General features: G+C 39.4%; 9 protein-coding genes and 2 long non-coding RNA genes across 12 annotated transcripts; 4 read left to right on the top strand and 7 right to left on the bottom strand.

Annotated features, from left to right (window-relative positions):
- The first annotated feature begins 430 nt into the window (after positions 1-430).
- Positions 431-1,053, top strand: LOC145696876 (uncharacterized). Its single transcript, XR_014133826.1, has 2 exons — positions 431-729; positions 799-1,053. It is a non-coding gene; the product is annotated as an uncharacterized LOC145696876 (long non-coding RNA).
- Positions 1,054-1,184: 131 nt separating this feature from the next.
- On the bottom strand, positions 1,185-4,059 carry LOC145696875 (uncharacterized). Its single transcript, XM_081773980.1, has 7 exons — positions 3,843-4,059; positions 3,278-3,439; positions 3,114-3,226; positions 2,958-3,071; positions 1,865-2,024; positions 1,633-1,716; positions 1,185-1,283 (listed from the first exon to the last, which is right to left on the bottom strand). The coding sequence occupies exons 1-7, from the start codon at positions 3,931-3,933 to the stop codon at positions 1,186-1,188; spliced, it is 822 nt and encodes a 273-aa protein (XP_081630106.1). The 5' UTR covers positions 3,934-4,059; the 3' UTR covers position 1,185.
- A 2,186-nt stretch (positions 4,060-6,245) lies between these two features.
- LOC145699413 (epithelial sodium channel subunit gamma-like) lies at positions 6,246-7,980 on the bottom strand. Its single transcript, XM_081776686.1, has 7 exons — positions 7,886-7,980; positions 7,775-7,848; positions 7,570-7,729; positions 7,295-7,522; positions 6,973-7,251; positions 6,806-6,927; positions 6,246-6,767 (listed from the first exon to the last, which is right to left on the bottom strand). Exons 1-7 carry the CDS (start codon positions 7,977-7,979, stop codon positions 6,627-6,629), a joined length of 1,098 nt encoding a protein of 365 aa, XP_081632812.1. The 5' UTR covers position 7,980; the 3' UTR covers positions 6,246-6,626.
- A 1,600-nt stretch (positions 7,981-9,580) lies between these two features.
- Positions 9,581-12,692, top strand: LOC145699066 (uncharacterized). The gene is made up of 12 exons (XM_081776317.1): positions 9,581-9,648; positions 10,178-10,305; positions 10,351-10,671; positions 10,721-10,926; positions 10,986-11,095; positions 11,137-11,449; positions 11,491-11,686; positions 11,733-11,796; positions 11,846-12,143; positions 12,185-12,284; positions 12,331-12,454; positions 12,496-12,692. The coding sequence occupies exons 3-12, from the start codon at positions 10,462-10,464 to the stop codon at positions 12,672-12,674; spliced, it is 1,800 nt and encodes a 599-aa protein (XP_081632443.1). The 5' UTR covers positions 9,581-9,648; positions 10,178-10,305; positions 10,351-10,461; the 3' UTR covers positions 12,675-12,692.
- Positions 12,693-12,720: 28 nt separating this feature from the next.
- On the bottom strand, positions 12,721-14,980 carry LOC145699065 (uncharacterized). 2 transcript variants are annotated; one of them, XM_081776314.1, is made up of 3 exons: positions 14,799-14,980; positions 13,378-13,497; positions 12,721-13,060 (listed from the first exon to the last, which is right to left on the bottom strand). In XM_081776314.1, exons 1-3 carry the CDS (start codon positions 14,839-14,841, stop codon positions 12,891-12,893), a joined length of 333 nt encoding a protein of 110 aa, XP_081632440.1. In that variant the 5' UTR covers positions 14,842-14,980; the 3' UTR covers positions 12,721-12,890. The 2 variants fall into 2 exon arrangements, with proteins under 2 accessions (XP_081632440.1, XP_081632441.1); XM_081776315.1 differs by lacking the exon at positions 14,799-14,980 and adding an exon at positions 14,022-14,153.
- Positions 14,981-15,329: 349 nt separating this feature from the next.
- LOC145699064 (uncharacterized) lies at positions 15,330-17,509 on the bottom strand. Its single transcript, XM_081776313.1, has 7 exons — positions 17,405-17,509; positions 17,101-17,361; positions 17,005-17,049; positions 16,514-16,723; positions 15,917-16,058; positions 15,509-15,878; positions 15,330-15,463 (listed from the first exon to the last, which is right to left on the bottom strand). Exons 1-6 carry the CDS (start codon positions 17,405-17,407, stop codon positions 15,622-15,624), a joined length of 918 nt encoding a protein of 305 aa, XP_081632439.1. The 5' UTR covers positions 17,408-17,509; the 3' UTR covers positions 15,330-15,463; positions 15,509-15,621.
- Positions 17,510-18,411: 902 nt separating this feature from the next.
- Positions 18,412-18,997, bottom strand: LOC145696049 (acetylgalactosaminyl-O-glycosyl-glycoprotein beta-1,3-N-acetylglucosaminyltransferase-like). Its single transcript, XM_081773035.1, has 2 exons — positions 18,797-18,997; positions 18,412-18,654 (listed from the first exon to the last, which is right to left on the bottom strand). The coding sequence occupies exons 1-2, from the start codon at positions 18,995-18,997 to the stop codon at positions 18,412-18,414; spliced, it is 444 nt and encodes a 147-aa protein (XP_081629161.1).
- Positions 18,998-20,445: 1,448 nt separating this feature from the next.
- Positions 20,446-21,994, top strand: LOC145699872 (uncharacterized). The gene is made up of 5 exons (XM_081777124.1): positions 20,446-20,600; positions 21,096-21,346; positions 21,425-21,605; positions 21,646-21,771; positions 21,811-21,994. The coding sequence occupies exons 1-5, from the start codon at positions 20,469-20,471 to the stop codon at positions 21,985-21,987; spliced, it is 867 nt and encodes a 288-aa protein (XP_081633250.1). The 5' UTR covers positions 20,446-20,468; the 3' UTR covers positions 21,988-21,994.
- Positions 21,995-22,069: 75 nt separating this feature from the next.
- On the bottom strand, positions 22,070-22,611 carry LOC145699753 (uncharacterized). The gene is made up of 3 exons (XR_014134073.1): positions 22,424-22,611; positions 22,298-22,373; positions 22,070-22,254 (listed from the first exon to the last, which is right to left on the bottom strand). It is a non-coding gene; the product is annotated as an uncharacterized LOC145699753 (long non-coding RNA).
- A 67-nt stretch (positions 22,612-22,678) lies between these two features.
- LOC145696046 (uncharacterized) lies at positions 22,679-25,717 on the bottom strand. The gene is made up of 3 exons (XM_081773032.1): positions 25,542-25,717; positions 23,577-25,312; positions 22,679-23,317 (listed from the first exon to the last, which is right to left on the bottom strand). The coding sequence occupies exons 1-3, from the start codon at positions 25,684-25,686 to the stop codon at positions 22,679-22,681; spliced, it is 2,520 nt and encodes an 839-aa protein (XP_081629158.1). The 5' UTR covers positions 25,687-25,717.
- Positions 25,718-25,997: 280 nt separating this feature from the next.
- LOC145696045 (C-type mannose receptor 2-like) lies at positions 25,998-27,236 on the top strand. The gene is made up of 2 exons (XM_081773031.1): positions 25,998-26,576; positions 26,619-27,236. The coding sequence occupies exons 1-2, from the start codon at positions 25,998-26,000 to the stop codon at positions 27,234-27,236; spliced, it is 1,197 nt and encodes a 398-aa protein (XP_081629157.1).
- Positions 27,237-27,259: the final 23 nt, after the last annotated feature.

Here is a 27,259-nt window from a genome sequence, read left to right as displayed (position 1 = left end):
AGTTTCCTCGTCAACAACCATTCTCTGAAAGTCAGAAGTGTTTTCTTGGTTGACAAGTAAAGCCAAGTATAATAATTGAGAGAAAAGGAGAAGGTCAAAGTTCTCTTTTTCGACATTTTGGGTAATCCATGATGGATTTTCTTTCTGGAGCGAGTTCACGCATTTCAATGTTTGGAGCTATTTTCATGACCTGAAGCTTCGCCAGTCAGATATATACATGAGCTTTTACTCATATGATTTACTCTAAATAAAAGAAAACATTACTTATCTTTAAAAAAAAAGACAGTTTTAACTTAAAACATTTAAGTTATCTTTCTTAATTATTTTCAGAGTTTTTCTGCATTAGAGTAAATAATTGCTGCCGGGCAAATTATCTTTCAGCATTTCCTTGTCTTCCATTTTTAGGCGGTTCTGATCAATAAAAAATACATCTTGACCAATTTTACGATTTCGTCACGGACAAAAGCCGCCCATTGCCCTCAGATTTATTTATACCATTGAGGCTGACCTTCAAACATTTGACGAAATTGAAGGAAAATGAGATACTTTGAGAAAAGCCATACTTTCAGTTCTTACTACCAGGAACGGAGCTTAGAAAAAGAGAAAAAGCAAGCAGCCTTCGCGAAAAATCTAAATTTTCAATTTTCTTATCAGTAAAATTTTAAAGCTTTGATTAGGACTGGCAAGTCTTCTTTGCTGCCGGAGTTGGTTTGTGGTTCATTCTTGTTGGTAAGTTTTCAGCGCATTTGGAATTTAACCATTTTCCTTTAAAAGTTAAAATTTCAACTTTCCGCTTAGTCGGGGCTGTCATGATCTGGTGGATGAAATTCGACGGCTACGAGAAAAAAATCATCCAGCGAAAAGCAGAAATCAAGCGAGAACTGCGAAGAATAGAGCTTGAACACGAAGGGGTCATTCCTCCACGAAGATCTAGAACTTCCACGGTCCATCGTCTCCCGAGCTCTTCTAGCGCTGGTCATCCTGGAAGTACTTCTGGCGTCGTTACTCCACTTCTTTCCAAAAACGAATAAAATACTTTTTTTTATTGAAATTTACAGAAAAAAGAAGCAGTGAATGAAGCGAATTGTTTGTTTTTCAACTTTTATGTTCGATTTTTTTCTTCCTTGATTTCAAAAACAGGAACATAAAGCATTGAGCATTTTTAAGGCCGGCGAGGGGATGGATTTAGGATTCTTTCATGTGAACGGCATCTTCGTGTTTTCGCAGGTCGATTTTTCGCTGAAAAGTTTCGCCACATGATCCGCATGCAAATGGCTTCACACCTGAAAATATTTTCTCAAAAATTTATTCAAAATCTGTTTTTTTTTCAATGATTGTTCACTTTCTGGTGACTTTTAAGGGTTGGCGTCAGTAACCGACAAAAAAATTCGACAGATTTTGCGTAGGCGGCCAATTGGCCGCTGATTGGCCGGCTAGCCGAATCCAGGCTTCTGATTGGTTGAAAATTTCCACGCAAAATCTGTCGATATTTTGTCGATTCCTGACAAGTCCCCTCTTTTTAGGGTTAGGGTTAGGGCTCATTATTTTTTGACTTTATTTTTTTACCCTACCCCTAAATTTCTGACTAAAAAATTTTTATTAACTGCGAGCGTTTTTCTATCGTGTCTTTACCTTGATGTTTCCTCATATGCGTTATTAAATTGCTCGACTGGCTGAAGTTCTTTCCACAGATTCTGCAAGAATGCGGTTTTTCCCCTGAAAGAGTGTTTATATTTCTAGGTGCTCAAAGCTCGGCTGGATGGAGCCTAATCTTCATTGGATTAGAATCATCATTTTGTCATAATCCTTTTAGTCGATAAAACAGGGCCGGGAATATTTGATTTTTAGAAATGTAGATGGTAACCTGTGTGAACATAAGTGTGTTTCTTCATGTCGGATTTTTGGTGGAAGCGTTTGCCGCAAAACGGACACGGATAAGGTCGAGTGTCGCTGTGGATCAGCAAATGTGTTGACAGGGTGGAGGAGCGCTTGAATTGCTTGTGGCAAATGTGGCAGTCGTAAACCTGAAAATAATGTAACAAACAATTAGAGGGGGAACATAATACAGTTTTTAAATCTCCAGAACCTGGGGATCATTTTAACTATAAATAGTGTGGGGTCATTTGGTTCCCCAAGGGCATTTAGGGACCCCAGAAGTCCAAAAATCTAAGAAATTCCGGTAGTACCGTTGCGATTTATTTTTTGAGGGCGTACAAGGGTTCTAAGACGAGATTGTGTATACCAGATTGTAGCGAAGGGTCTGACAATCATTTTGGAATGCAGAAAAATATGTCCCGGGGGTCTTGAAAGTGGTGGAGGTGTTGCAAAGTTGGGGTCAAAGCCAGAAATCCGGTCAAAATACATTCTACAGTGATCAAAATACAGTAACGGTTAAGTTTTAACTGTAAATATATATAAGATCAGTAGAGGTCAACTTGGGGTCACTTGGGGTCATCTGGGGTCAAGTAAGTGTTTTTTTTCAAGATAATGGTTCTTTAGTGTCACTAATTAAACCATCGAAAATTTATTTTTTTTTGATTTCTTGGACCTTTGCCATGATAAAAAATCTTCATATGCATTATTTAATGCGAGAGAATGAAGTTGTTAAGTATCACTTTTTTTTTGGCTAGGGCGGCGGCGGTGGGGCAGCGTGACATTTTCGCGGCGCCCGTTGCACGCGGCGACCTTTTGCCCAAAACCGAATTACTTCATTAGGGTCTCTTTGGAAAGTTCTAAACACATTTCTGGACAGATCCCATTTTTATTACGTGAATCTTTTTAAAACCTTTTTTCGCCACAATTTATGATAAGAAATCAGTCAATATCAACTTCTCTCATCAAATAAAGGACACTGATGCCCAAGCCTTGGGGCCTAAAGAAATCAACCCCCCCCCACCCCCGCAGGCTTCGTTTTTTTGGCTGTGGGAGGGGGGAGGTCCTTATTTTTATAAATGTACCTTTTCTTTTTTGATACTTCTGCTTGATGCCGCTGAAGAAATCATGGAAAAATGAGGGTGCGAAGAGTAGCCCATATTTGCTCTGGCCAGGAAGTTCTGATGAATGATCTGATTCTAAAAATTTGCTTGATTAAAACTTTTTTCTTTTGACAATACCTGGTGAAAAAGCCGCTGGGAAAGAATATCGGAAAATAAGGAAGAAGCGCGATGATTATTGTGGAAGTGGGAATTGTAGGCCACGCGGAGTTTTGCTTCGTTTTCACTATTTTCTGAATTCAAATGTAAATTTTCCCGTCTCCGAAAAATGGGTTGTTTGGAACCAAGAATGGATGGAGAAGAGTTGAACTCCTCGACGGGCGGCCGCCAGACGCTAGAATTTCGGATCGGCGCGGAACTGACGATTTCTTCTTCGATTTCTTCGTCTGTGTTGCTTGAAGAAGAGCTGGGGATGAAAAAGGTCGGTGAAGGGATCGACTTGTCTTCTGAATTGAAATGATGGAGAAATTAAAAATAATTGTTTTTTTTTATAAATTGTATTTTTCTCATTTTTGATTATAACGGGGATAAATTAAAAAAAAGGTCACGGTCAAATTAAACGCTGGCAACTTTGAATAGGAAAATTATTCAAGCGCGGAATCTGTAAAACCGCGTAAACGACGTTGAATGACCACAGTTTAGATCTCCACAGTTGAGCCACACAAGCCGATTAATATGACCGAATTTGATTTTCTTCTTTCTTTTCAGAAATTTGGCAAAATTTCATTTTTATAAAAGAACAACGAAAAATTATATTTTCTAAAAAAAATACCAACATTAAAAATTTTCGACAAGAAATCGTCATTTTTCCGATTTTCAAAAAAAAAATTTTTTTTTCAGAATTTTTACCTGAAGAAGAATTGACCCCAGAATCTTCACTTTCGCTTGTTCTTTTTTCATCTTCAATCTCAAACGGTCGAAAAACTTCTGTAATGCACATTCTGCTCTGCAATTCGATTTTGAGCGACTGAAATCAACAACGACTCGTGTTTTTTTTATTTTCGATTTCTCTTTCTTTTGACAGCTATTTTTGAGCGTTTCAAAAAGTCGGATTGTTTCTAGGAAATACCGGTTAGGAGCGTAACATGTTCATTTGGATTCGCCAGGTTGAGCGGAAGAGGTGGCGCGCGAGTGCACGTGGAACGCGCGATCATGAGATCTTATGAAAATAGCGCCAGCGTGGATCGACAATTAAATCAAAGCTCATTAAAAATCGCAATCGACCATTTTTCTTCTCGACAAATTTCTATGCAAAATATGTATTATTGTTTAATCAAAGTTTGAACAAAAAATGATGATCATCAAAAACAGGTTCAATCAGACCCTGAGTCAGGTTTTTTTCGCAGGTTGCCGAGCCGAAAATTCAGTAAAGATCCTAAAATTGCTAATTCAAATTTCTTCCAAAGCCGCTTATCGAAGCTTTCTCAGGATCCTGACTCAGGTTTTCTACACAAGAGTCGGAATCCTGTATTCCGAGATCAGGTTTCAGAGCGCAAGTTCGAGTTGTTCGACTTTGACCATTTTCTAAAGCTCTGAGTCATGCAAATCCTCATTGATAGAGATTCTTGTTTGCGGTTTTGAATCAAAGGTCCCTGCATGAAATCTGAATTTGAATTGATATGGGACCATTGTTTTGATCGGGTCAAAACTGAACGAAAAATATGCAAAATAATTTTTGGATATTCTTTTATAGATCAAAGAATAATTCAAGAATCAATGAAAAATTTTAAAAAATAAAAAAAAATATCTGACGTCAAATGCTTCAAACTGCGTTCTTTGGATTTGGATATAAGAATGCCTATCCAAGAAAGGATTTTAGCTTCAGATGAGACCGCATTTATAAATTCCATTTGGGTCAGCTCCTTCTAAATGCGTCAAATGTCGCCTTGTCCGACACCTTTGAGACAATTTCATTTTCGAGATCAGATTTAGAAGACTCGCACAGAAACTAATCGTGTTTGTTTCTAGCTAGCTTGAAAGCAGTTCTAACCTTTGCATTACGAAACAATGGTGTAGCTGTCACTCAGTCAAGATCATTTATTACTGTCCAAGTTACAGAAGGAATGGAAACGACACCAACAATTTTTGGAATAAGTGTAACCCCACCGTAACAGAAAAGCTCAAACTTGAGTTTATATGGTTTACGATATACGAGATATTCTTCAATAATCATTTCAGAAGAATCATTTTCAGGAGAATTATGCATTGCAAAAACTGTCAATTCCCGTTCGTCTGGAATAGTCAATGTCATTGAGCATCTAAACCTACCAGAATGACTCCAATCACTATCCCAGTCATTTTCCATTTCAAAAAGTACACCCCACTCATTAACAACGATCTGTAATGGAAAGACCGACCTCTTTTTATCGAAATGTCTGGTTGGTGGGATGCCCCATCTTGAGTCGAAATCACTTTTGAAATAGTTAATTTTTACATTAACAATTTTTTTCCCGGCAGATAGTGCTTTTAAGAAGAGTATGACATCTTCTCTTAAGCTTGCTTCCCTTGTATCAAATGTGTCGATTTTCTGGAGCATATATTTCTCAGCAAGTAGACTTTTCTCCATTTCGGTCAGGGTATATTTCTTTTCTTCTTTCATTTTTTTCATTTCAGCCCTAATGGCAGCAACATCGTCGGCAAGTTGATGTATGACTGAGACAGAGTGAAGGAGTAAGGAGGCGACATCACTTCGATTTTCGCGAGGTGAACTTTGAGATACTGGTGATTCGTCTTAAAAATCTTTTATTAGCCGCTGCATCTTGTGATTGAAAAAGTATTCAAAATGAAGTTTTTCGATACCTTCTCCAGGTAAATGCTGCTGAAGGGGATGTTCCAATAGCTCATTTCGATAGTCTCCTAGGGTGCTCTCTGATGAATTTGAATCGCTCGTGCTCATTTTACTTGAAAAATTATTGCTAGTCGCATCAAGCTATCTAGCATTGTCGTAAAAGGAAACGATAAAAGTCATAAAATCAGAAATATACCCCCAAGAATGACTAAAATCCGCGTTCAAGCAACGCCCAAATCTGTTTATTCGACCAAGTCAGTTCTGAATTAGTCCAATTCTAGAAGCAGCAGGTGAAGCCGTCTTAGGGAGCTTCTGTTGCAAGCAAATTTTCATTTTGCGGTTTCCGTCTTTTTCAACCCGTAAGTTGTTAAATCAAAGACTTCAACAAAGATGACAGAATACCAATAAAAGTAAAGCTTTTATTTACAAAAATCGTGAAAGTTCACAATTGTTCAGTTTTTCGTTGTTCATTGCATTCGTCGAATATCATTCAGAAGATTCCCCCGTCGATTCCAACTCACCATCTTCTCGTTTAAGTTGATGATTTTGCCTGTTTTTTTCCAAAAAGAAAAATCATCGCCAAGAAGCCAAAGAGAATGAAGATAATTTCTCCAATATCTAACATAAATCGTTCAAATGGATATAAAGGTTTTTCGCGAATTGTTTCGATATTTGAACTCATAATGATGTCAAAAGTAGTAACGGAGATGTCTTTTGGAAGAGTTATGGCAACGGTTGGAGACCCATATTGGACTGTGATTGGTTGTTGCAAGAGAAAACAGGTACAGAACAGGTGTAAAGTGCATCAGAGGAGCAAAAAACCATTGTCGATTATCAATTATGAGTTATAATAAAAGAATTCTGTCACTCTTTCGACTTGTAAATTTCAAGTTCAAAGTCTCAACCTTGACTGATGATATTGAAAGGGTAGAGTCTTCGCAAGTTGTCGTGCAATCGCAGTCAAATCGCAGAAACGAGTTAAATTTCTAACATAAGTAAGTTAAAATTCTTGTATTTGTTTTACCTGCATAATTTCTTTGACGCAGAAAATATGATCAAAGACAGTGCAATCAGGGTATGAATAAAAGTCTTCATGCTTTCGAAAAAATGGAGCCCGACAGCCGCAAGTTTCCACGATTATATCCACTAAGAGGCTCAGCTCTTAGTTATGAACCAGATAATTTTTATTACCCTTGCACTCATGGAGACAGCTATCCATAGTGTATTCAGCACTGCTGTACTTAAGCGTTCCATTTTTGACACACTGTGAGTATGGTTTTCCAAGCTTAGCATTCTTTGTCTTCGAGAGCCCAACAACAGCTGCATTTGTCGGATTTGTGATCATTCGATTAAATATCATCGGCTTTGATATGGCATCATTTTTGTAGGTATTTTCTGAGTAGTAAAGCGTTATTCCATCGTAGAAACTTGACCAGCCGACTGTCCAATCTGTTCTGTTGTAAATCATGACTAAAAAATTATTCATCGACGATGTAATTCAGTTATATTTAACTGAGATCAAGATATCTAGCAGAAGAACCAGAAAAGGTCTTGCATCTTCCTTGTTCAAAAAAATCATCTTTCCATACACCAGTCCGCTCAGAACAGTCAACTGAGCCAGCACGGCAGGCCGAAACCATGAAATGAGAACTTGTTTTGTTAACAAATTCCCACATCGTTGTTGAACGGAGTAACTCTTCGACGATAATGACCTCATCATAATTTCTCCAGTCACTGTTCCCTAAAGGCATTAATGAATAAAACAGTCTAAAAGACCGGTTTTTGAACCTGCCAAGTGACCAGATTTGATCTCCTGGAGGGTTTCTTCATTCATCTGCTGATTGAAGTACAATAAGTCAAGAATATATTCCAACTCGGGATAATATTCCCTGATTTTCTCCTTCGAATGCATCGAGTTCAAGCAGAGCGTCACTGTTGGAAATGGTTGCTACGAACCGATATAAATTTTGTTAAATGAAGCAAGAATGCTTACCTCGCGGACTTCAACGAACTTTTGCTCGGTATGGATCTCGAAGGAGAGGTATTCTCGGACGCATTGGTAGAAGGCTAGAAAATGAAAAATCAAAGAAAAAGGAAACTGTACCGATTGAAGATCCTAAAAGTCCGAAAATGACCAATGAAGCGAGAGTAATCCTCTTGAATCTTTTCGCTTTTTCGTTTTTCCTCACAACACTCATTTCTTACTACCATTCTGATCCACTGCTAATCTCGCCCCTGAAGATGATGTTAATCTTACTTAGTGACTCAGTTTCATTTACACTTCATTGAACCTTCAATGAAAAAATCAAGCTGCTAAACTGGAAAAAAAAGCCGCCCGCGGCTTTTGATTTCCAACAAATCCGCTGAACTGGAAACTCTCAGCGAGCCGGTCTTAGATTTTTTGTTAAAAAAGAGTGTTGCCATTTGGCGTTGATTGTCGTTTAGAGCTGGTGACATAATTTCCGACTGGGGTAGCGGCGGATAATCAAAATCACCTTCTATATGACCGCCGATCGGTCGCGCTCATTAGCGGCGATATTCAGCCAGCAATCTTCATTACTGACCTTGTTCTCTTACTGTCAGAATCACATTAATATGCAAAATAGCAGTTTAGAGGCAGCTGACATTTAGACTCTAAAACAGGAACATCACAGTCACGTAGAGTTGAAAATCAACGGAAAAGGTTAATTTACTGCCTTTTTCTAGAGCCAGCTAGATTTTACAGAGAAAAAACGTTTCTCAATAAATAAAAGAGACGGAGTTTTTTTCGTTGAAAGTTGAACCCATTTGCTTCTATGGATTCTAGAGCTCTAGAATTGCCAAAATTTGGCACCTCTCAAAGTGGCGCAATTGCGGTATTGAAGGTCGGTTTTGGGAGACAAGTGCGGTCAGTGGCAGGTGTCTTCCCGTTGCCACCTGCCGATTCTGCGGTGACGTCATTGTCGGAGCTTCTAATCCGCCTCGTCTAAATCAATCAAATCAAATCGTGCCAGCTTTGGACAACTCTTCTTACTCAACCCTTTTAAACCCTCTCCAAACAGAATAAACATTGGACGACCAAAGTCTTGTCTAACTAAAAAGATGCTAAAAAAGGGCCGCAAGCGCGTGTGAAATAAAATCGTTATCACCAAAAAAGTAAAGCAGCCAGAGCACTGACCTGGGTGACGCGGCCCTATTAACACAACCAACGACGGAAATGAGCACTTCTTTACTAGAAAAAAGCTTCAAATTCTAGTGTTTTTATTGAAGAAGAGAGAATTGAAACAGGAAAATGTCATCGTCATTTAACATTTCTCTCTCAGGTCTTTTTCTTTGTTCAATTTTTATGGTTTTTCTTTGGCTAAATTTCTTAAACAAAAGTAGGTCGTCCAAAAACAGCTCCAGCAAAAACCGCCCGCCAAGCATACAAATCCTCCTCTTCCGTCTACTCTAGTATCAGTTCTATCAATTCTTCGAATTCTTTCAACTCTTCAACAATCTGCCCGGACTCGAATCGCACCCTGACGCCGGATGAAATCAAGGAAGAAATTTTCGACTCCTCCTCTGTTCGGGAGTCCGTCTATTCTCCAGCGAGCATTTGTGAAGAAAACTTTGCTCCAGCAGAGGACTTTCAGGAGATTTCTCATCATAAAAAGTCAGTGAGTTCGGCGTCTGACTCAGTCTTGGGCTCACTACCTAGCTAATTCTAGCGCTTACTCACCCCCCTAAATTCATTGATCATTACCTTCAGGTGCTAACTGTAGCCTTTTGCCTAATCACCTGACTGTATAAAACAGAACTGAGCCCGTTTCAAAGTCACGACTCAGGAAGATTCAGAACCGTCCCCAAAACCATCGCCTTCTTTCAGAAAATCAACTTTTCAGAAAAGTAAGTTTGAACTCGAAAAGCTGGGGATGAAATGTCGATCGCTAAATCACGCATCTTTATGAGCGAGACGAGTTGTTTTCTTCGCTCTTCTACGTCACGTGACAAATTCTTATCAAAAAAGAGCCTCAGCAGGATACTCTTACTACTGATAAGAAATGCAAAAAAGGGATTGATAAGAGGATATGGATTTGAAGAGCGAAGAGAAAAGAGAGTCAAAGAAACAACGACCCAAATCACCGATTATTTACAGTAGCAGCTTGCTGACTTACTGGCATCATCATCCCCAGCTTAGAGTTTCATGAAAATCAGAGTAAATATTATATTTTTTCTAACAAAATTTCTCAAAGAATGCCAATTTTTGCCACTGAATATCTTTCAAAGGTCATATTTGTTGATTCTGATATCATTTGACCTCTTTTGACCTCAATTGCACTCGATTTTAATCATTTTTTTAAGAGAATAATAATTCAAGAACTCAAAAACAAGCAAACAACATACCAAAAAACTTACTCAACTTCGTTTCCCTTAGAAAATCACGTGGCTCCTCTGAATAATACGACAACGAGAACTTCTCAAGCAGCTGTCTCGCCCCCGGAAGCGCGGATAGAAGTGTCAAATCCGGCGACAGGGCAAATCAGCCCTAAAAAACGTCCTCAAGTAACAATATTCCACATCTTCTGCATTCACTCTCTGTTTTTCAAGCTTTCCTACAAGCCGTATTTCAACAATATCAAAGCTTCTTCAAAAGTCGAAGAAGAGAGAATAAAAGAGGAAAAACGAAGAAATCCGAATTGGCCGCACTTTCAAGAGAAAATGCCCGAAACTTCCCAAACAACGATCAAAATCAACAGTCAAAAAGAACCTTCCCCACCAGAAAGATCTGAGAGCGAAAGATCTATCGAAAGCCACGCTAGAATTCCCAGCTCGACCATAACAACAGATTCCGGTTTTGCAGACGACCAGAACCAAATCAAACCAACAGTCAACGAAGTCCAGCGAAAACCGGCCGCAACAAATATCGTGGTAAAAATTCCCAAAACAGAAAAGTACAGTAATGAAATTTTAATTTCAGAAAATTGGCTCAATCACTCCGCGAAAAATTGCTCCACCAACTCCAGGGGAAAAGCCGAAAATCAATGTAAAGACGCTTCGATCAAGAGCTCAAAGTCCTGTTAGAAAAGTTCAAGAAATGGCGGTTAGTGATAAGGAGCTCCCGCCGAGAACATCGAGCCCGAGTCATGTGATGTCACCAACAAGGCAAAGAAAATCAGGAAACGGGTTTTTCTTTCCTTTTTTTTGAAGGAAAAGGCATTTGAAAAACCATGATAAGCGGGTAGCACAGCTTCTACAACCCCCGGTCCTCGACCAGTCGGAGTTCAGTCAATGATGATGTCTGGCAGACAAACTCCTGACGATGACACCTGTTCCATCGTCAGCACCGATTCATGTACCATTTTCATAAATTTTACTGTTTGAAATTTTTCTTAGCGGTGCGCAAAATCTCTAAAACCGGTCCCGGCCGCGCCTGGTACTACGGATACATGAACAATTTCAAAGGCCAAGGAAGCGATTTCACCGATCTTTCGACGAAAAAACTTTCGGAACCTCGACCTCAATCTGCTTCGAAGAATCTTTCCTTTATGTCTCCTCCGGCGCAGCCAAGAGGACGCTCAAAGGAGTTTCAAGAGTCGAGGAGAAAATTTAGGGATCACTCAGTGGATACTCTTTTTTCAAGAAATTCTGGTGACCCTAACGGAACGGAAGAGAACCAACCCGCTCCACGAAGGTCCAAGGGCTTTAGGTATTTGCGGTTAGATTTTAGGGTGTCAATCTCTCTTTCAGCGGAATTCGCCGACGATTCGCGAAAAAATCCGTGGACGATATTTCGAAAGAAAACCGAGTGAGCCTGCACGAAAGCATGATCCGCCCGGAAGTGGTTGCCAGAAAAGAAGAGACTGTGCAAGACAACCCAGATCATCTAGAGCTGCATGAAAGCCAACGAATCAACACGATGAGGGCCAAGTCTAAACCGCAAAATGTGAGTTGCTCAAGGTGCTAATTGAACTTTTATTTTAATGATTTAGTTTTCGAAAGTCAGGCAAATGTGGAAAACTGGTGATGAAAAGGGCCTTCGTGGGGAACGAGAAAGTAAGTTGTGGTCTTTTGAAATAAAAAAAGGTCTGATTTAAAAATCAAGTCCATCAAAGCATGCTGACAAAGGACGAGTTATTCCTAACCGGAGGCGTGTTTGCTTCCGTCCAGGACGATTCGGATCGCGATGGCGGAATTCGATCGCTTATCCTCTGCCTCCGAGATGGTTTCATTCTCAACTTCATCTTCGATTCCGGAAAACTAGACGGAACCGCAAGCTACACAGACATCTCGACGAACGATTCCAAAGGGCTAGGGAGCCATTTGATCCTTCGATTCGATGAAATTGTCGATGGAGACCCGAGAATCGATACGGAACTGTTCGTCCAAGATCGTCATCCTCTGTAACTACTTATAAACTCCTCCCTTTTTGATGAAAATTAAGGGTCGGACATCTGATAAATACATATGACGCGAGTCAGAAGCAAAAGCCAGGAGGATCGCTGAGAATTTTCGTCGGTGATCGATCCATTGGAGCTGGAAACGTAAGTTCCAGGATGAAAGATTAAAGGGTAAATCTCAATTTTGTAGGTCCGTCAAGCAAATATTCGATATCCAGATGGGTCCTCCGAAGAAATGAAAAACTCCGATCTTCCAGGCGCTTTTGTCTTTCTCGTCAACCGTCTTCGAGGCACTACTGTTCAACGAGCTCAAGGTTTGCAATCGACTACAGTCATTTCTCCTCAACATTTCTAGTTTCACTCCGCGAAGTTCAAAAAACTCCCTCTGCCAAAAAGTCCTCTTCAACCACGGATCCGTTTCTCTCTTTCAACTCCCAAAATGCCGAAGTTAAAAATACCGATGATGATGTATATAATCTGCTTTTGCGAAAAGACCGACCGGATTTGGCACCAAAAGAACCTCAAAAAGCTTGACCCAAATTATCCTCCAATAAAAATCTCTTCAATTGTCATTTTTTAATTGTTTATTTACAAAAATTAAAAGATGAATTTTAAATTTGTCAAAAATCATTGCAGCTTCAGTTTTCTTTTTTTTTGCCTTCATCGAAAATTGCTAGGAGAAGAATCGTATGTCAAAACATGTACAGTCAGTTTTGTCTGGAGAGAGTGCTGGAAGAAGATAGTTTTAGTCTAGACGTTTTGAGCAGGAGCTTGAGGAGGAGTTTGGCCTTTTTTGTAGACGGAAGTTGTCGCCGGGTCGAATCGGTAGCCGCAGCAGTAGAGAGGGCCAGCGATGATCGCGAAGAGGAAGGCAGCGAGGTAGCCGAAGGGCAGGCCGAATCCGACTCCAAGGGAGATTCCTGAAATGATGATAATTAAACGTGACTTTCTTTGGGCTGACTTTTCAAATGAAAAGTGCGCCCTTTTTGTACAGCAAATAAAAGCAAAAAATGGGCCTTTCTTATTGGCTTTGGCAGAAATTCGAGCAATTTCATTGGCTTAACCCTTCTTTAAAGATGAAAAGAGCACCTGAGCGGTAAACCTGAGTCAGAGTATCGAAAGCTCTTTCGAAACCCTGACTCAGGTTCCTAGCACAGGTTTCTGAACTCAGGCCTTGGTTTCTTAAAAACCATTTCCAAAAAATTTCTTTTATAAAAATTAGTAAAAGAGAACTTACCAAATACGACGCACAAAATCGTGCAGGAACAGCTCAATGCTCTCTGTAGACAAGTCTGCGGCTTTTCCTGTTCTGTTGTCAGCGTCATATTCTCATTTGCATCTTGCGCGTTTCCCATTTCTGAAAAGAAACAAATAATTAGCGGAGTTGGGTCTTTTCGCTTTCGCGGATTCGTCTACGGAGCCTGTCAAACAAAAGATCATTGACTCATTTCGCGCAGTTTTATTTGCGAATTGTGACTCGAAAAAAATAACTATTCATTTAAAAAACGAGGGCCGCGCCATGAATCTACAAAAAATGCGGAGATAATGACCAAATTTTGAGTTATCTTTAGACCAGTCAGATTGTCGCATTCGACCGGTAGACCAATCAGATTTAAGAAAAAATTGATATTTTATCAATATTTTCTTTAATCTTATTGGCTCAAAATTAATGCGTCAATCTGATTGGTCTTAAATTTGACCAAAATTTTGGTCAAATTTTGCGCTCTTTTTTCTCGATTCGAGCCGCCTTCTTGAAATAAGATTCATTTTTCAATCAAAAATAAATTTTTTCATCAAATGAAAAGATTTTTAGTCGAATGAGTGGAAAAAACTTCCAATCATTTAAATAATTAACAGAATTTTTTTGAATAAGATAATTACCTTCGTCGGTCATATTCTGTTGTTTTTTTCAGAATTCTCTTTTTATGATTTTATGAAGCTCTCTATTAAAAAATCTCAAAAAGCGCTTTGGTGGGAAGAAAGATGACGAGTACTGAGCCAGCGGGCCTGCCACGCTGGTCGATTCGCTCTCGATTGTCTCGCGCGACTTTTCAAAATGCAAGAAGCCAAATAGCGATGACTTTTAATAAAAGAACTGTCTGTTTACTTTGATATTGATTTTTGTCCGCTCTGACGGGCTATTAGAAAAAGCGAGGGGGAGACAACTCGGTTTGAACATAAATTAATCATTATACTGAAAAAGAGTCATCGAGTTGATTAAGGTTTTATCGAGCGTTAAACTTGACTTTCAACAGCACTTTTGTCAGTTTTACCAAGTGACACCCATATATTATTTGCACAAAAGAGGTTAAGAAAAATGTTTTATTAGCTTTCGCTTCAGAAAATATTCTACTTTCGAGCCGCAGCGAAGCGAGGCGAGTCAAAAATCAGGTACAGAAATTATATTTAGTTGCCTCGCTTCGCTACGGCTCGAAAAAAGAATATTTTTTGAAGCGAAATTTTATAAAGCATTTTTGTTAATCTTTTTCATGCAAATAAAATAAGGGTGTCACTTTGTTAACCCGGGGGAAGCTGCCGAAAGTCAAGTTTTACGCGAAGCTAGGCGAGTCAAAAATCAGCTACAGAAGATATTTTTGAGTCGCCTCGTTTCGCTACGAAAAGCGAAGCTAATAGAGGCCTGAGATCTATTTTACTTACCGAAGGTTTTGTAGTTTTCTTTCCTCTCTGAATTTGAACTCATCCTCTTTGAAAGCCGATTTCTTTCTTTTTTTCTTTTTTGTTCCTCTTTGGCTGAAAATTGTTCAATTATGAAAATGGCCGAAAGCAGCGGAGCCCACCGAATGAGTTAGCAAATTTGACGGGCTATCGTTATAATCTGATTATTTATTTAACAAAATGATCAAATCAGCAGCATCAATCGTGTGAAAATAGAATACTGTAGATTTCTATGTTTGCTAATTATTGATATAACCTAGGTAGCATTACCTGACCTTTTATAACAGTTCGTGCTTGTTTATTAAAATGGACTTAAAAAGAATTTCTAGAAATAAAATGGCAGTTAACTGAGAAAACAGACGCGGGCATTATTCTTTGATTTCAAAAATTAATTTAGTCAGATCATGAAAAACAGAAAATATGGGATGGATAAAAAGCTTGTTTTACACGCAAAAATTAGCAGATGCTTCGAAAATAACTGGAGCTTCGCTGCGAAACTCGTGTCCCCCGATGACCTTTGTGTGGATGACTTCGTCGTTGACAATTTTGATTCGTTCAACTGGGTAGAGGCCATTCGAATCTTTTATTCCGCCAGAGACAAGGTAGATGTAATCATCAATCTTCAATGCTGAGCCATCTTCACAATACTTTGTCGAAGATGAAAATCATTTTCCATAAGGATATTTTCTCACCTCGTTCAGAACGCCAATTTGCGTCCAAATTTTATCTTTAAGCAGCCAAATGTCTTTGGTAGATCCCTCGTAATCGTTTGACAGAAATCCCTCAATGTTGTATCCACCAAGCATCAGCATCGCTCCAGACTCCAGTCCAATGAGTGTGTGTGAACGTATATTGACACTTGAATTGAATTATGCCAATAATGGAAAGAAAAAAAACTCTCTTTTTTGCCGTATTCTACGCCTCCGACTGTTGTCGGCTGGCCTTCGTAATGGCCAAGACTGCCATAAAAATGCTTGAAAACTGTCAAGTGGGTTGATTTTGACCGCGCTCCATCAAAGATTTCACACTTTTTCTGACCGAGATTCTCAAAGCAGATCAGCGCTGAAAAGAGTTAGAAACGGAAGAAAACATAATTCTACCTTTCTCTCCGTTATTAATTGCGATTGCAGCAAATCCATTTTTGTACTCGATGACCAATTCGACTGGATACCGAAAAATATGAAAGAAATCCCATTGACGCACATGATCAATTTCGCACGCTTCTTCTGACACTTTTGCGATCTTAACTGTAATTACTAAAGTGTCAAATCTTTAAGGGGGTCTTTAAGGGGGTAGAAACAGCTTTTTTCCGAACTATTTTTAACCGGCGCTACAGACAAGAGAATCTTAAATTTTCAAATTTTCTGTTCAGGTTTAGATAGATACATCTTAGATCTAGGAACATCTCTCTCGAAATTTGTTTTAGTCATCAAATTTTTGAGTAAACGGGCTCAGAAGCAGCTCATCTCTCCGAAATTCTCGATTTTCCTAAATTTTTAAACATGTATATTTCGAGTCCCCTTATAGTTATACAAATTTCATTCACATTTTTGTGAAGCTTAACTCTTTTTCTTGGAACATTCATGAGGAAATTTCGTGAACATAACTAAATTTTATGTTTTCTTCTATGTAGCTGCAGTCCAAAATCGAGGAAACTGTTTCTACCCCCTTAAAAATATTTTTTTTTTGGTAATTACCATTTGAGGATTATTGTAGCCACCAAAAATGTGTATTTCTCCTTTAACGACCGCGAAAGCGCTGCCAAATTGATCGACATCAGGGACAAGTTGATCTGGATAAGTTGAAGTTAGCTGGATGTTTATTGGGCTTTTTGAAAGTCCATCGCCAGAGAATAAGTAAGAATAGGACAATTCATTTGACTGGAGAACCACAATGTTAGCATCAATCTGAAAAATCAATTTATGGTCGGCGAATGAAATTTCGTAGTATGGAAAAATATTTCGGTAATCTCCTTTCTCGTTAGTGTTAAGGGGGGGGTTCCAATGGGGTGAAGCCCCCTAGGTTAGGCCTTAGGGTTAGGAACTACACCTCACTAGTACTTTTACTTTTGGGAGGCCTTCGGGAGAAACTAAAAGTCTCTTCTTACTGTACTGAAATATTTATCCCAACTAACTGAAATTTCCTCGAATGAAAAAATCAGGTCTGTCATATGTAAAAAACATCTAACCGGATCTGGTCGTTGTTGAGTAGATTGAGTTGTTATCGCTGATTGCTAAAACATAAGTTGAAGTGGTTCAATCTTGACGCTTATTTTTCAGTGAACCTTTAGCATTATTGGCGGTAAAACAACTATCGGCCCAAAAATAATCGTGATTCCGACCAGGAGGGCAAGAATTTTATAAACAATATGTGTCTCTTTCAATCTCTGAAAACACGATTTCTTTGAAGTTTTCTCACGCTGGTTTTCTAAGGAGATGTTTGTCGTTTGATCACCATTATCATGATTTACAACGATCTTCGCATTTTCGTCTCCTCTAGAATTCCGACTCGGTTCTTCAATGAAGGATTGTGAGTATGTTTTCTCCTCAAAATTCCCATCAAAATAATATATTATAACTTGAAATTACCATGAGGTTGGCCTCTTTTGTAAAATGTGAGAATCAAGGGACGATCGCAATTATATAAGCTGCAGAGTCTGAAGGCAACTAATGATGAGAGTATTTTAGTGGGCGAAAAACTCATTTTTTACGGCAGGGCATTGAGAATATTTAAAAATAAAACTCATTTTTACGAGGCAAACGTCAAAATCTTCCTAAAAATGATGAATTTATGCTTCAAGAATCCCTATTACAATATAAAAGATTACCCTTAGCAGGATGATTTTAATTCAAATTTGAATAAAAATTTTCTTGAAAAAAAACGCAGGCATTTTCCCTCTAGACGGCAAGCGACGAAATGGAATCTCGTTTCTGAATCATGAAAGATAGCTTGATTTGCCCCTGAGAGAGAAATGATTGATTCTAATTAGAGTTAAACGCACAGTTCCGGAAAGCGAAATTCAACCTTAAAAATTTTGAATCGAAAAATTCCGGAGATCTCGGACAAACAGATTTTTGGTCACTGTGTCTGAAATACAATTTCGCGGGGTCAGAAAGCAATAAAAAATTTCGAGTTCTTTTGTATTTTATTTTTTAAAAAGGCAGTAAATTTGAGTGTTTTTCATAGCAATTTTTTTTCGTTAAAAAAGCTGAATAATTCTTCAATAAGTATGTGATTTTTGAGTCCATGAAAAACTGGCAGTTTGAAAATCTCCAAAACATCTTCGATTTTCAGAGCATTAAATTTAAGAAGCGCAGTACAGATGCCTCTTGAAAATCGCATCTTCGATCGCAGTTTTGCATCGTCGATAAGCAAGCCAATCCAGACATCATCAAGTGGGATAATTGGAACATTCGGAATTTGAGAAATCAGTTTTTCGGTGAATTTTCTTGTTGTTACGTAAGCAGCACCGGAGAAATAATCGCCGTAATGAGAACCTTTGTTGCAAGGCTCGGAAACCTGTGTAGAAACCTGAGTCAGGGCCTGATACAGGCTTTATAAGGGTCAAAGCGTTTTCAGGACCCTGACTCAGGTTTCAACACAGGTTGTCGAGCCCAGCTTTGTACAATTGCCGAGGGATGAAATATTTAGATGTCGGATCACGAACTGGCTCTGGAACTCTGCTTCCTTCGCAAAGGCTTTGATCTTCGGGGTAGCCAGCATTTTCCGATTTCAGATCAATTCTTCTAGCATGGCAGCATCCTATAGCTTCGTCATCTTCTATTTCTTCAAAAATCTTGACAAACTTTTCGGGTCGGAGAAAAATATCATCGTCGCCCTAAATTTGAAGGTAATTTCTAACAAGAAAATATTTTCGGCTCGAAAACCTGCGCAGAATTCCTGAGTCAGGGTGCTGAAAGGCCGAAGTCCTGTCTCAGGAATTCAGCACAGGTTTTCGAGCCGAGAAAGTACTGAAGTACCTTGAAAAGAAAATCAGCATGAGAACAGTTTTCCGCAAAGAACTGTAAGAACGCTTTATCCTTGAAGGGTAAATTATAGTGTGATTCGGTAAAGTCGAGGATAAGAACATCCTCATGTACGCGTGTTTCCGCTGACAAATCGATATCACCCGGGTTTCCAAGGAGGAAGACGACTCTTATATCATACCTAGAGCTTTCCATTCATACTCGCTAGAAGAAAAACTTCCTACCCGAGTTCCCGCCAGATTTGAGGATTCAACCAGGTATTTCTCATCGCTGCTCTTTGCTCAAAATTGTCCGGAATCGACTTGATGCCAAAAAGAATCAAGCTCGATTTTCTCGTCGTTTTTCTGCATTTTCCGGGCGACTCTAAAATATCAAAAGCAAGATTCGGGTCGAACTCTAGAATTGAATCAATATGCTTCGGATACAAGCAGTTTCCATCATCATCCCGACCGCGGAAGCTCCTTAATTCTGAATTAAACTGATCCCATTCGATTAATTTTTTCCTCTTCTCTGTTGAAAAAGATCTGATGCATTCTAGCTTTGTTTTATCAACCCAAGAAACTGCTTTTGCACTGTTTTCAAGACGAAGACCAGTTCTCATTGAGAATTTTCCAAGCTGATAAGTCACGCCGGAGCATAATTTTTGCTCCGAACAAGCGTCTTTTGCTTCCGATAATGTGGAGAAAGGTTTGTTTATCATGTCGGGTAGATACGTATGCTCGTGAAACTCCCAAATACTATCATCATCAGAGATGCCAGTTTTTGAGCGATGGAGACGCCATGATTGCTCAAAATGTAATTTGGTCTTTTCTTTAATATTTTTTCTTCGCTAGGGTGGACAAATCGCTCATAATAACAAGAGATTGAGGTAGAGGAGCAACGAAAGAACCAATAAGAAGCTGGTATTTCCCGCTTCAACCAATCAGAAGCCTTTAATTCAACATTGTCATCATTCTTTTAAGGGTCTGGAAATAATCGCTGAGGATTTGCCCACCCTCGCTTAGTGAAAATAGCCGAGTTTTCGAAATAAGGGTGACTCCCTCACAATGATCAAGCATCTCGCATAATTTCTTTGCCTTCCCAAAGTCCTTAAAATCCTCGCAACCAGTTGAAATGCATTCGGAAAGATACGACCCTTGAAGAAACTCCCAAGTTCCAAATCGATTCTCTTCCTTGATTTCGTTTTCTTGAGCCTGTAAACTTGTCTCTTTTGAATAAGTTGTCTCAAATTGAAGGAATTTAACATGATAAAATCCATATAAAATTAGAAATTGGAGAAAAATGAAAGAAAAAAGCACCGATTTGTTCATTTGAAAATTTTAATTCAGTATTTTTTCATTTTCTTCTTCAAAAAAAGAAATATATTTTCGTTTTTGTTTACTATTCCGAGATCCTTGAGGACTAAAATCAATAAAAACTGACATTTAGACATTTACCAATGAGTCTTTTCCCCAAATAAACACAAAAGAACGTATTTGAATCGCATTCCATTATCATAAAATCGATGAAGCACAACGAGTCGAAGCGCATCTCACGTAAAATACTACAGCTGCGGTATGAAAAAGTATGTAAAACGCGCTCCGCGACATCTAGCGTCAGGCCTTTCCCGCTCAAACCAAGCAAAAATTAATTGATCGAGAAGACAAATTTTACTAGCGATTTTACAATGGATTCAAGAGCAGTTATGATTCCAGAGATTAATTTGACACATTTGGCGAAAAGCGCGTTTCAAGATAACGGAGGGCTCGAGTCTGTGATGAGAGATTCAGGGGAGATGTTCAAAAGAAATATTGTACAGGTAACATATCAACCTAACATGTTTTTTCTTCATGAAATAGAGAGAAACCTAGTTTTCTCATGATTAGGAAATAAAGATTTTTCGGCGGCTGGTGTTACAAATCGACAAAAAATCTCGACAAATTTTGCGTGGGCGGCTACTCGGCTGCTAATTGGACGGTTAGTTGAATCAAGGCTTCTGATTGGTCATAAATTTCCACCCAAAATTTGTCGACTTTTTGTCAGTTCTTGACACCTCCCTGTTATGATAAGGGTGATCGTAAAACCCTAACCTAGGGTGGACGAAATCCTAAAAATCGATAAACAGTGAGTAAAGGAGAGTTATCGTCAGGTTATTCCTGTCATAAACCCTCAATCCCTAATTTTGTCCACCCTAGGTGTAACCCTAACCCTTATCATTCCCTCAAGAACTCTTTTGTTAGTTTCCTAACCCTAACCCTAAACTCAAACATTATTTTCGGACTTTTTATGATCATGATTGAAGTATTGATTTTAGTCGACAGTTTATACAACAGACGAGAAGTTCGAAATCCTGGAGCAATTAGCCTGCGTCGTAAACGCCTCACTGAATTCCTCGAATGTTCAAGTCTCACCAAACATGATAGAGAAACCTCCGTCAGCACGTATTTTTACAGTCACCTCTCCGCTTAAAAACGACTTCTCAGGGAAAGCTGGCAAACGAAGCTATTTGGTGCTGCAGATGGAGAAAAATATGGCGGAGAGTTTGAATCCAAGGCAGAATAGACGGTAAGTAACAGTATTTTACGACCTACCTGCTTCGAAAATTGGTATAATAAGAACGATATATAAAGAGCAACTTTTAAGAATGACGCTCAAAGGGGACTTCAAACACATCTTCAATCTGATCTCACCAAAAGGCCAGTCGAAACTCGTCCGGGCAAATTGCCACTCCCCAAACGTCATGCGAACTCTTACATATACAGACTTCCTCAAGTTTGACCTGGACAAGAATGATTTACGGGTTGTCTTCTCCCTCAGCATACAGGTACAATTGTAACATCGTCAAAGATCATTTATGAATTAAGGAAAAACGGAAGAAAGAAGAAGAAAAGTCAATTGATTCGACCAAGGCAGGGACGAGCTCGAGTTATGAAGATTCTAGCGTTTCGCTTCCGAGGACAATCATTAAGGCTTTGCCGATTAAATCTAAGGTACCTTCATTTTGGCGTACGGAAATCGGCATTTTTAAGGTGACTTTGAAAGCTCTTTCAAAATTCGGCCTGGGCCAACCAATCGACTTGTATCTCAAAGCAAAGCCAGAAGAGCTCCAAAAGATTTTCAAGCGATTCCCTTCTATACCAAAACACGATCGTCAGAATATTTTTGCCGGGATAAGTCTGGCTCAGTATTTGAGAAAAATGAAGTAAAAATTCTTCCCTGACTTTCTTTTTGTTTATAAATTATTAATTGAAAATTCTTTATCGCTCAATGTATCCGTTTATTTTGTAGCAGTGAATGGTGTGAATAAATAATTGATTGAAGAAGAGGAATAAATAGTTCTGTACACGAATTGATCATTCTATTCTGGGAAAAGATCATTGTAGGCTGGAGGGGCATCAGATCGACCTCTTCTTCTGCGGCGAGCAAAGAGTCGAGCCTGGGCCTGCTCGTTGAGCTCCATTTCCCGGATTTCGCTTTTGAGAAATGATAAAAAATGGCCTTGAAAAGTTCTCTTACCGAGCCTGTCGAGCTGCTGGCGATTCAAGACAGAGCATGTTGCGAATCATTGTTATTCCGATCGATCCAAAGAGCACTGGAAAAGTTTATAATGATTATGAGATTCGAGAAAGTTCTCAAACTTACTGATAGCTACGAAAGAAATGGTGACGATGATGATGATTCTTTTTTCTTCAGGCAAAGTGGAGTTGTTTAAAAATGGTCTTTTGGTGGTGCTGGCTGGTGAGTTGCCGAATTTCCAATCGGTTGTTACTTTGATAGTGGCGCCTTGGCCGGATACGTCGAGGGTAGATGTTTCCTCGGTAGATGGCTTTGTTTCTTGAAGGGTTGAAAATAATATTTTGATAAAAATTGAAAATTTATCTTAAAAAATCCATTTTTTCAATCCGATCCTATTGTAGCTTGAACTATTCCGGGTCTTTGAGTCACTTCGGAAGGCCTTGTCGCCGGTTTTGTTGGAAGTCGGAGCTGTTCAGTCGTTGTTTCTACTGTTGTCTCATCTTCGATTTTCTTGGTTGGTCTTGGAGCAGGAAAACCGATGGTTTTTCTTGTCGTTCGAGCTGGAGAAATTGATGACGGGGTTGTTCTTGGAGTGAAAGGCCGAGGCTTCAGAGTGAAAAATTTCCGCCTCGTTGAACTTTGCTGAGTCGTTTTTGGAAGAGTCAATGGACCTTCCGTTGTCGTTTCATCTGTGAGGACCAATCGACCACCAAAATACTCGAAAATCTTTGTTCTGTATTCGTAAACTTCGCATCTCTTGAGAAACTGGAAAAAGGTAGACTTTGTCATTCTTCCGCCGCCATTGCTGAACCAGTTTTTCACCTCGGCGAAGAAAAAGAGACAGAGTCGATCTTCCAAAGCAACGCGGTTGAGAGTTTCGATTAGATGCTTCATGTCGAGGAATTTTTTCGTTGTGGTTGTCGTTGTTGTTGTCGTAGTGGTAGTGGTGGTCGTCGTTGTGGTAGTGGTGGTCGTTGTTGTATTCAGCATTGTGATCAAATCGCGGAACTCTTTTTCAGCCTTGAAAACAGTGTTAACGAAGGTTCATGAATCATGACTAGTGTCTGAGTATTCAGTATATTGTCGTATGGTAAAACGATAAAAACAGATACAAATGTGTTCTCTCTTTTATCGGCGTCAAAAAGACTCTAAATGAATAAAGATATTCTTAATTGTCATCTAGACGAAGATATCACGCTCTGTCGATTCTTTCTCCTCCATAAAACAAAAGTTTTTCATCTTCGATTTATTTATTCCCCACTAAATGATGCCGACTTACCTTTACATCTTCAAGGATCATTTTTCTTTGCGCCATATTCGCCAAGTTCTTTGATCTGGAGTAATATTCATTGAGCCGTTTTTTCTGGTTCGCTTTCCATTTTGCGCTTTCACGGACGGCTTTGATTTTATTCCACTGTTGCTTGTTGTAGCGACTGTTCATTTTGTTGACTCGGGATTTGATTTGGTTTTCTTGCCGGGCCAGTTGGCGGAGCCGTTTTGCGCTTAAGGTTTTTGTTGTTTGTTTCGTGGTTGTTGTTGTCGTCGTCGTTGTTGTTGTTGTGGTTGCTGTAGTCGTTGATGATGATGTTGATGCTTTTGTTGTTGTTATTGTTGTTGTTGTTTTACTCGTCGATATTCTTGTATCCACTTCAGAAGCTTCTGTTTGAAAAGTTTTTTCATGATGAGGATTTGTTGTTTTGCCCAGTTCTGATATTGTTTCCGTTGATTTTTCTGTTGATGTAGAAACTTTTGTCTTTGAAAATTCTGAGAAGCCCTCATTTTTGGAGGTAGAAATGAGCGTAATTGCTGTTATGCCATCGTAAGATGTTGTTGTGCTTGTGGTTTCAAGAGGAGCACTCTGAATATTCTTATCTTCCGTGTCAACTGGCAGCGGCTCTAGAATTTCAGAGTTTGAATCATGCTCTTGTAGATCCTTAATCATGTCCCAGAACCAAAAATCGTTCTCGACAATTTGAGATTCTGGCTCTTTGAGTTCAAGCGAAACATCTTCATCTCCGGAGAGTTCGAAATCAGAATCATCATCTTCTTGATTTCCAGATCTCCAGAGTGGTGCATCAAGGACTACAGGTATTCCGTCCGAAAATGCTGTTGTTTGAGAATCTTGAGATATCGTAGCGTAGGGAAAGTCTGTTGGAATCAGACTTGTTGTCGTTGTTGCTGGGGTTGATGTTGTTGTTTCCTCGAGAAAATCTGAGGATGATTCTTGACAGTTATTTTCAAAATAATTCTTCATTTGAACTTGTTTTTTCCAACCCCTTGAAGATTCTGGCCGACATTCTATCTCTAATCCTTCGATTCTCTGCACTCTTTTCTGCCATCTCGCCTCACAATTGCAGTAAATCTTCGCTTGGCCAATGAGAAACTCACCAGATAGCTCCTCAAACTGAGAAAATTCAAGCTCATTGAATGGCGTGTTCCAAATTGAATTCCATCGCAAATCGAGAAATGTGATTTTTTGAAAATTGAAGACTGGAATTGAGATGAGTTTGTTGTTCCGCAAGACGAGTTTTTCGATGTTTTCTGAGTTCAAGCTGAAGAGTGGGGTGATGTGGGAGATTTCATTGTGATCGAGGCGCAAATCAGTGACCTTTCCAGGGTGAAAGTCGAGTTGCATCAGCTTGTTGAATCCCAAGTCGAGAATTTTCAAGTTTTCGAATTTCGAAAAAGCCCCTTCTTCTATCGTATTTATAAGGTTGTCCCGAAGAATGAGTTTCTGCAGCTGAGAAGATCGTTTTGCCATTTCAAAGCCGGTAGAATTCGTGATCTTTGAAATTTTCTGCTCCGAAAGAGTGAGATTCTGCAGTCTTGCTTCGAAAGCATTGAGTGGGATTGATTGAAAATCGTTGCGGATAAAGATAAGTTTTTCCGGCTGGTTGATAAATGCTCGATGATGGATTTTCGAGAGGGGTGTGTCTTCGAAAACGATGGATTTTAGGAAAGGTAGACGGCGGATCGCACGGCCGTGGATTTCGGTTATGGAGGAATTTTGGATAACTTAATTATCGAGTGAATGAATTGGTCCCTGATTGTTCTTGTTAATCGTTTTAAGTAACATCAATAATCCCCCTTACAATGTACCTCACTTTGGTTGTTATTTAATTCTATCTTCGTATCGACGAGTTAAGAAAAATTTATATAATTCAATAAAGACGGCTACTTATGGTTGCCACAAAATAACTCTCAAATCTAGAAGATAAAATCAGCAAAAAAGACGTTTTACTACCTAAATTGATGGTTTTTCGAATCTGCCCAACATCTGGAAATCTCTCTAATTCTTCACAAAAAGTCACTGGTTCTTCATGTTTTCCTTTCCCGTTCTCGCATTTTTGCCCTCGTATGGGCAGGAATAGAAATAAAAAGAATATCATTTCAGTATTTTACTATTTGTCATTATTGTGCAGAATTCGTGCCAGCAGGAGAAGGGATGGAGAATAGAATGCACGAGAAGCGAAACATGACCGCGGGCCAAAGTATGCGCTCTTGAATTTTTCTCAGAATGATGAACTAATTGTTAATCAGTAATCAAGAAACATTTCAATAAAAAAAACTTGTCCTGGAATTCTCGTGATTTCTTCTATTTTCAAAAAGCGCAAATATTCGATAATTTCTTCGCGAAAAACAAATTTATCACTTCTAACTCCCTCGATTCTTCATTTTTCTCACATTTCAAGAGAGAAAAATGAAGCTTCTTGCGGCTCTAGGAAGCTTGTCAGCTTCTCTGGAGCTTTCTGAAAATTTTTACTTTGACAAAGGAAGCAAACGAGTTTTCCGAAAAGACAACAGTACTAGCTACCAGCTCGATTACTTTAAAAAGTACCGAGAAAACATTGAAAATGCGAAATTTTCCTGCGTATCCGCGACGATAGATGAAAAGACCTTTCCCGGAGAGCCTTGGGAAGCATCCAGTAATGATGGAGCCAAATGCGTGTATTTGATCGACGATGAAGGGACAAAAAGAGGCTGGTCAGATGCTCAGGCAATCTGCGAAGCGTCTGTCATTGGCTGCCCAACTTGTCGGGGAAGCCTTCTTACAGTGCACACCCAATTCGAAGACAACCGACTTTACGACATGGTAGTTGCTTCTGGTGGGAATTATTTTCCGCCATTTTGGCTTGGAGCGAGAAAATTCTGCAACAACTGCCAGTTTGAATGGTCGGATCATACGCCCTTTGATTTTTCAAATTGGACTCCTGGGGAGCCGAATAACTGGGGCGATGGAGAAGATTGTGTTGAAGTCAGTAATCAATGGGGAGCAGCTGTAAGTTTTTGCCCTCAAGTCCATCGTTTAATAGAATTCTAGAGCTACGAAGATGGCTACTGGAACGACAACAACTGCAACAGTCTCTTCAAATTCGTCTGCCAAGCATATCACCATGAACCAAGTCCAGTTCCAAGCGGAGATCAATCCTGGCCCAGTACAGGAAACTGCAAAGCGGGCTGGAAGAAATTCGGTCGGGCTTGCTTCAAAGTCCTTGGAGCTCAAATCGACGACCCGGATCATCAAATTCAGTCGACTTTTGAAGAGGCAAACACAAGATGCGGGCAGGAATCTGCTGGTGGTTGGGCTGGAGCGTCTCTGGCAATTCTGCCGAATGTTTATTACAATCACTTCGCCACTGCTCTTTCGAAAAATCTCGGCGCTCAGCGATCTCTTTGGATCGGAGCTCTTTCTACGACCCAAGACATGACTTTCCACTGGCTGGATGAGAGCCGGCTGACTTTCACGAACTGGCTTCCCGGTGAGCCAAATGGAGCGCCAATTGGAGAGCTTGACCCTGAAGACTATGTTGAGATGTTCTGGGCGGGAGGCTACAATGGCATTGGAACTTACTATCCAGGCCAATGGAATGATCGATCGGGGTCAAGAAAGCAGCCATTTATGTGTTCTCATACTTTAAGGAAAAGATTGAAAAATTGAATTGGTCTGATTCAGAGTCTCTG

This window comes from Oikopleura dioica, chromosome 2 (assembly GCF_907165135.1).
Source record: "Oikopleura dioica chromosome 2, OKI2018_I68_1.0, whole genome shotgun sequence".
NCBI lineage: Eukaryota > Metazoa > Chordata > Appendicularia > Copelata > Oikopleuridae > Oikopleura > Oikopleura dioica.
This window is presented reverse-complemented; position numbering and strand designations above follow the sequence as displayed.

Coding starts and splice junctions, on each gene's coding strand:
- LOC145696875 (XM_081773980.1), bottom strand. CDS start 3,933: ATGTGCATTACAGAAGTTTTTCGACCGTTTGAGATTGAAGATGAAAAA. Junction 3,227..3,277: donor CTCTTCTCCATCCATTCTTG/GTTCCAAACAAC, acceptor ATTTGAATTCAG/AAAATAGTGAAAACGAAGCA. Junction 1,717..1,864: donor ACACACTTATGTTCACACAG/GTTACCATCTAC, acceptor ACACTCTTTCAG/GGGAAAAACCGCATTCTTGC.
- LOC145699413 (XM_081776686.1), bottom strand. CDS start 7,979: ATGAGTGTTGTGAGGAAAAACGAAAAAGCGAAAAGATTCAAGAGGATT. Junction 7,730..7,774: donor AGTTCGTTGAAGTCCGCGAG/GTAAGCATTCTT, acceptor ATCGGTTCGTAG/CAACCATTTCCAACAGTGAC. Junction 6,768..6,805: donor GCGTCAAAGAAATTATGCAG/GTAAAACAAATA, acceptor TACTTATGTTAG/AAATTTAACTCGTTTCTGCG.
- LOC145699066 (XM_081776317.1), top strand. CDS start 10,462: ATGCCCGAAACTTCCCAAACAACGATCAAAATCAACAGTCAAAAAGAA. Junction 10,672..10,720: donor CGGCCGCAACAAATATCGTG/GTAAAAATTCCC, acceptor TTTTAATTTCAG/AAAATTGGCTCAATCACTCC. Junction 12,285..12,330: donor GATCCATTGGAGCTGGAAAC/GTAAGTTCCAGG, acceptor TCAATTTTGTAG/GTCCGTCAAGCAAATATTCG.
- LOC145699065 (XM_081776314.1), bottom strand. CDS start 14,841: ATGAGTTCAAATTCAGAGAGGAAAGAAAACTACAAAACCTTCG. Junction 13,498..14,798: donor AGAAAACTACAAAACCTTCG/GTAAGTAAAATA, acceptor GTTTCTTTTCAG/AAATGGGAAACGCGCAAGAT. Junction 13,061..13,377: donor GATTTTGTGCGTCGTATTTG/GTAAGTTCTCTT, acceptor TCATCATTTCAG/GAATCTCCCTTGGAGTCGGA.
- LOC145699064 (XM_081776313.1), bottom strand. Junction 17,050..17,100: donor TACCGCCAATAATGCTAAAG/GTTCACTGAAAA, acceptor CTTATGTTTTAG/CAATCAGCGATAACAACTCA. Junction 16,724..17,004: donor CTCAACAACGACCAGATCCG/GTTAGATGTTTT, acceptor TTGATTTTTCAG/ATTGATGCTAACATTGTGGT.
- LOC145696049 (XM_081773035.1), bottom strand. CDS start 18,997: ATGGAAAGCTCTAGGTATGATATAAGAGTCGTCTTCCTCCTTGGAAAC. Junction 18,655..18,796: donor ATGCTGATTTTCTTTTCAAG/GTACTTCAGTAC, acceptor CTTCAAATTTAG/GGCGACGATGATATTTTTCT.
- LOC145699872 (XM_081777124.1), top strand. CDS start 20,469: ATGGATTCAAGAGCAGTTATGATTCCAGAGATTAATTTGACACATTTG. Junction 21,347..21,424: donor AATCCAAGGCAGAATAGACG/GTAAGTAACAGT, acceptor GCAACTTTTAAG/AATGACGCTCAAAGGGGACT. Junction 21,606..21,645: donor TCTTCTCCCTCAGCATACAG/GTACAATTGTAA, acceptor TTATGAATTAAG/GAAAAACGGAAGAAAGAAGA.
- LOC145696046 (XM_081773032.1), bottom strand. CDS start 25,686: ATGATATTCTTTTTATTTCTATTCCTGCCCATACGAGGGCAAAAATGC. Junction 25,313..25,541: donor TCGAAAAACCATCAATTTAG/GTAGTAAAACGT, acceptor TCGATAATTAAG/TTATCCAAAATTCCTCCATA. Junction 23,318..23,576: donor TGATCCTTGAAGATGTAAAG/GTAAGTCGGCAT, acceptor ACTGTTTTCAAG/GCTGAAAAAGAGTTCCGCGA.
- LOC145696045 (XM_081773031.1), top strand. CDS start 25,998: ATGAAGCTTCTTGCGGCTCTAGGAAGCTTGTCAGCTTCTCTGGAGCTT. Junction 26,577..26,618: donor GTAATCAATGGGGAGCAGCT/GTAAGTTTTTGC, acceptor ATAGAATTCTAG/AGCTACGAAGATGGCTACTG.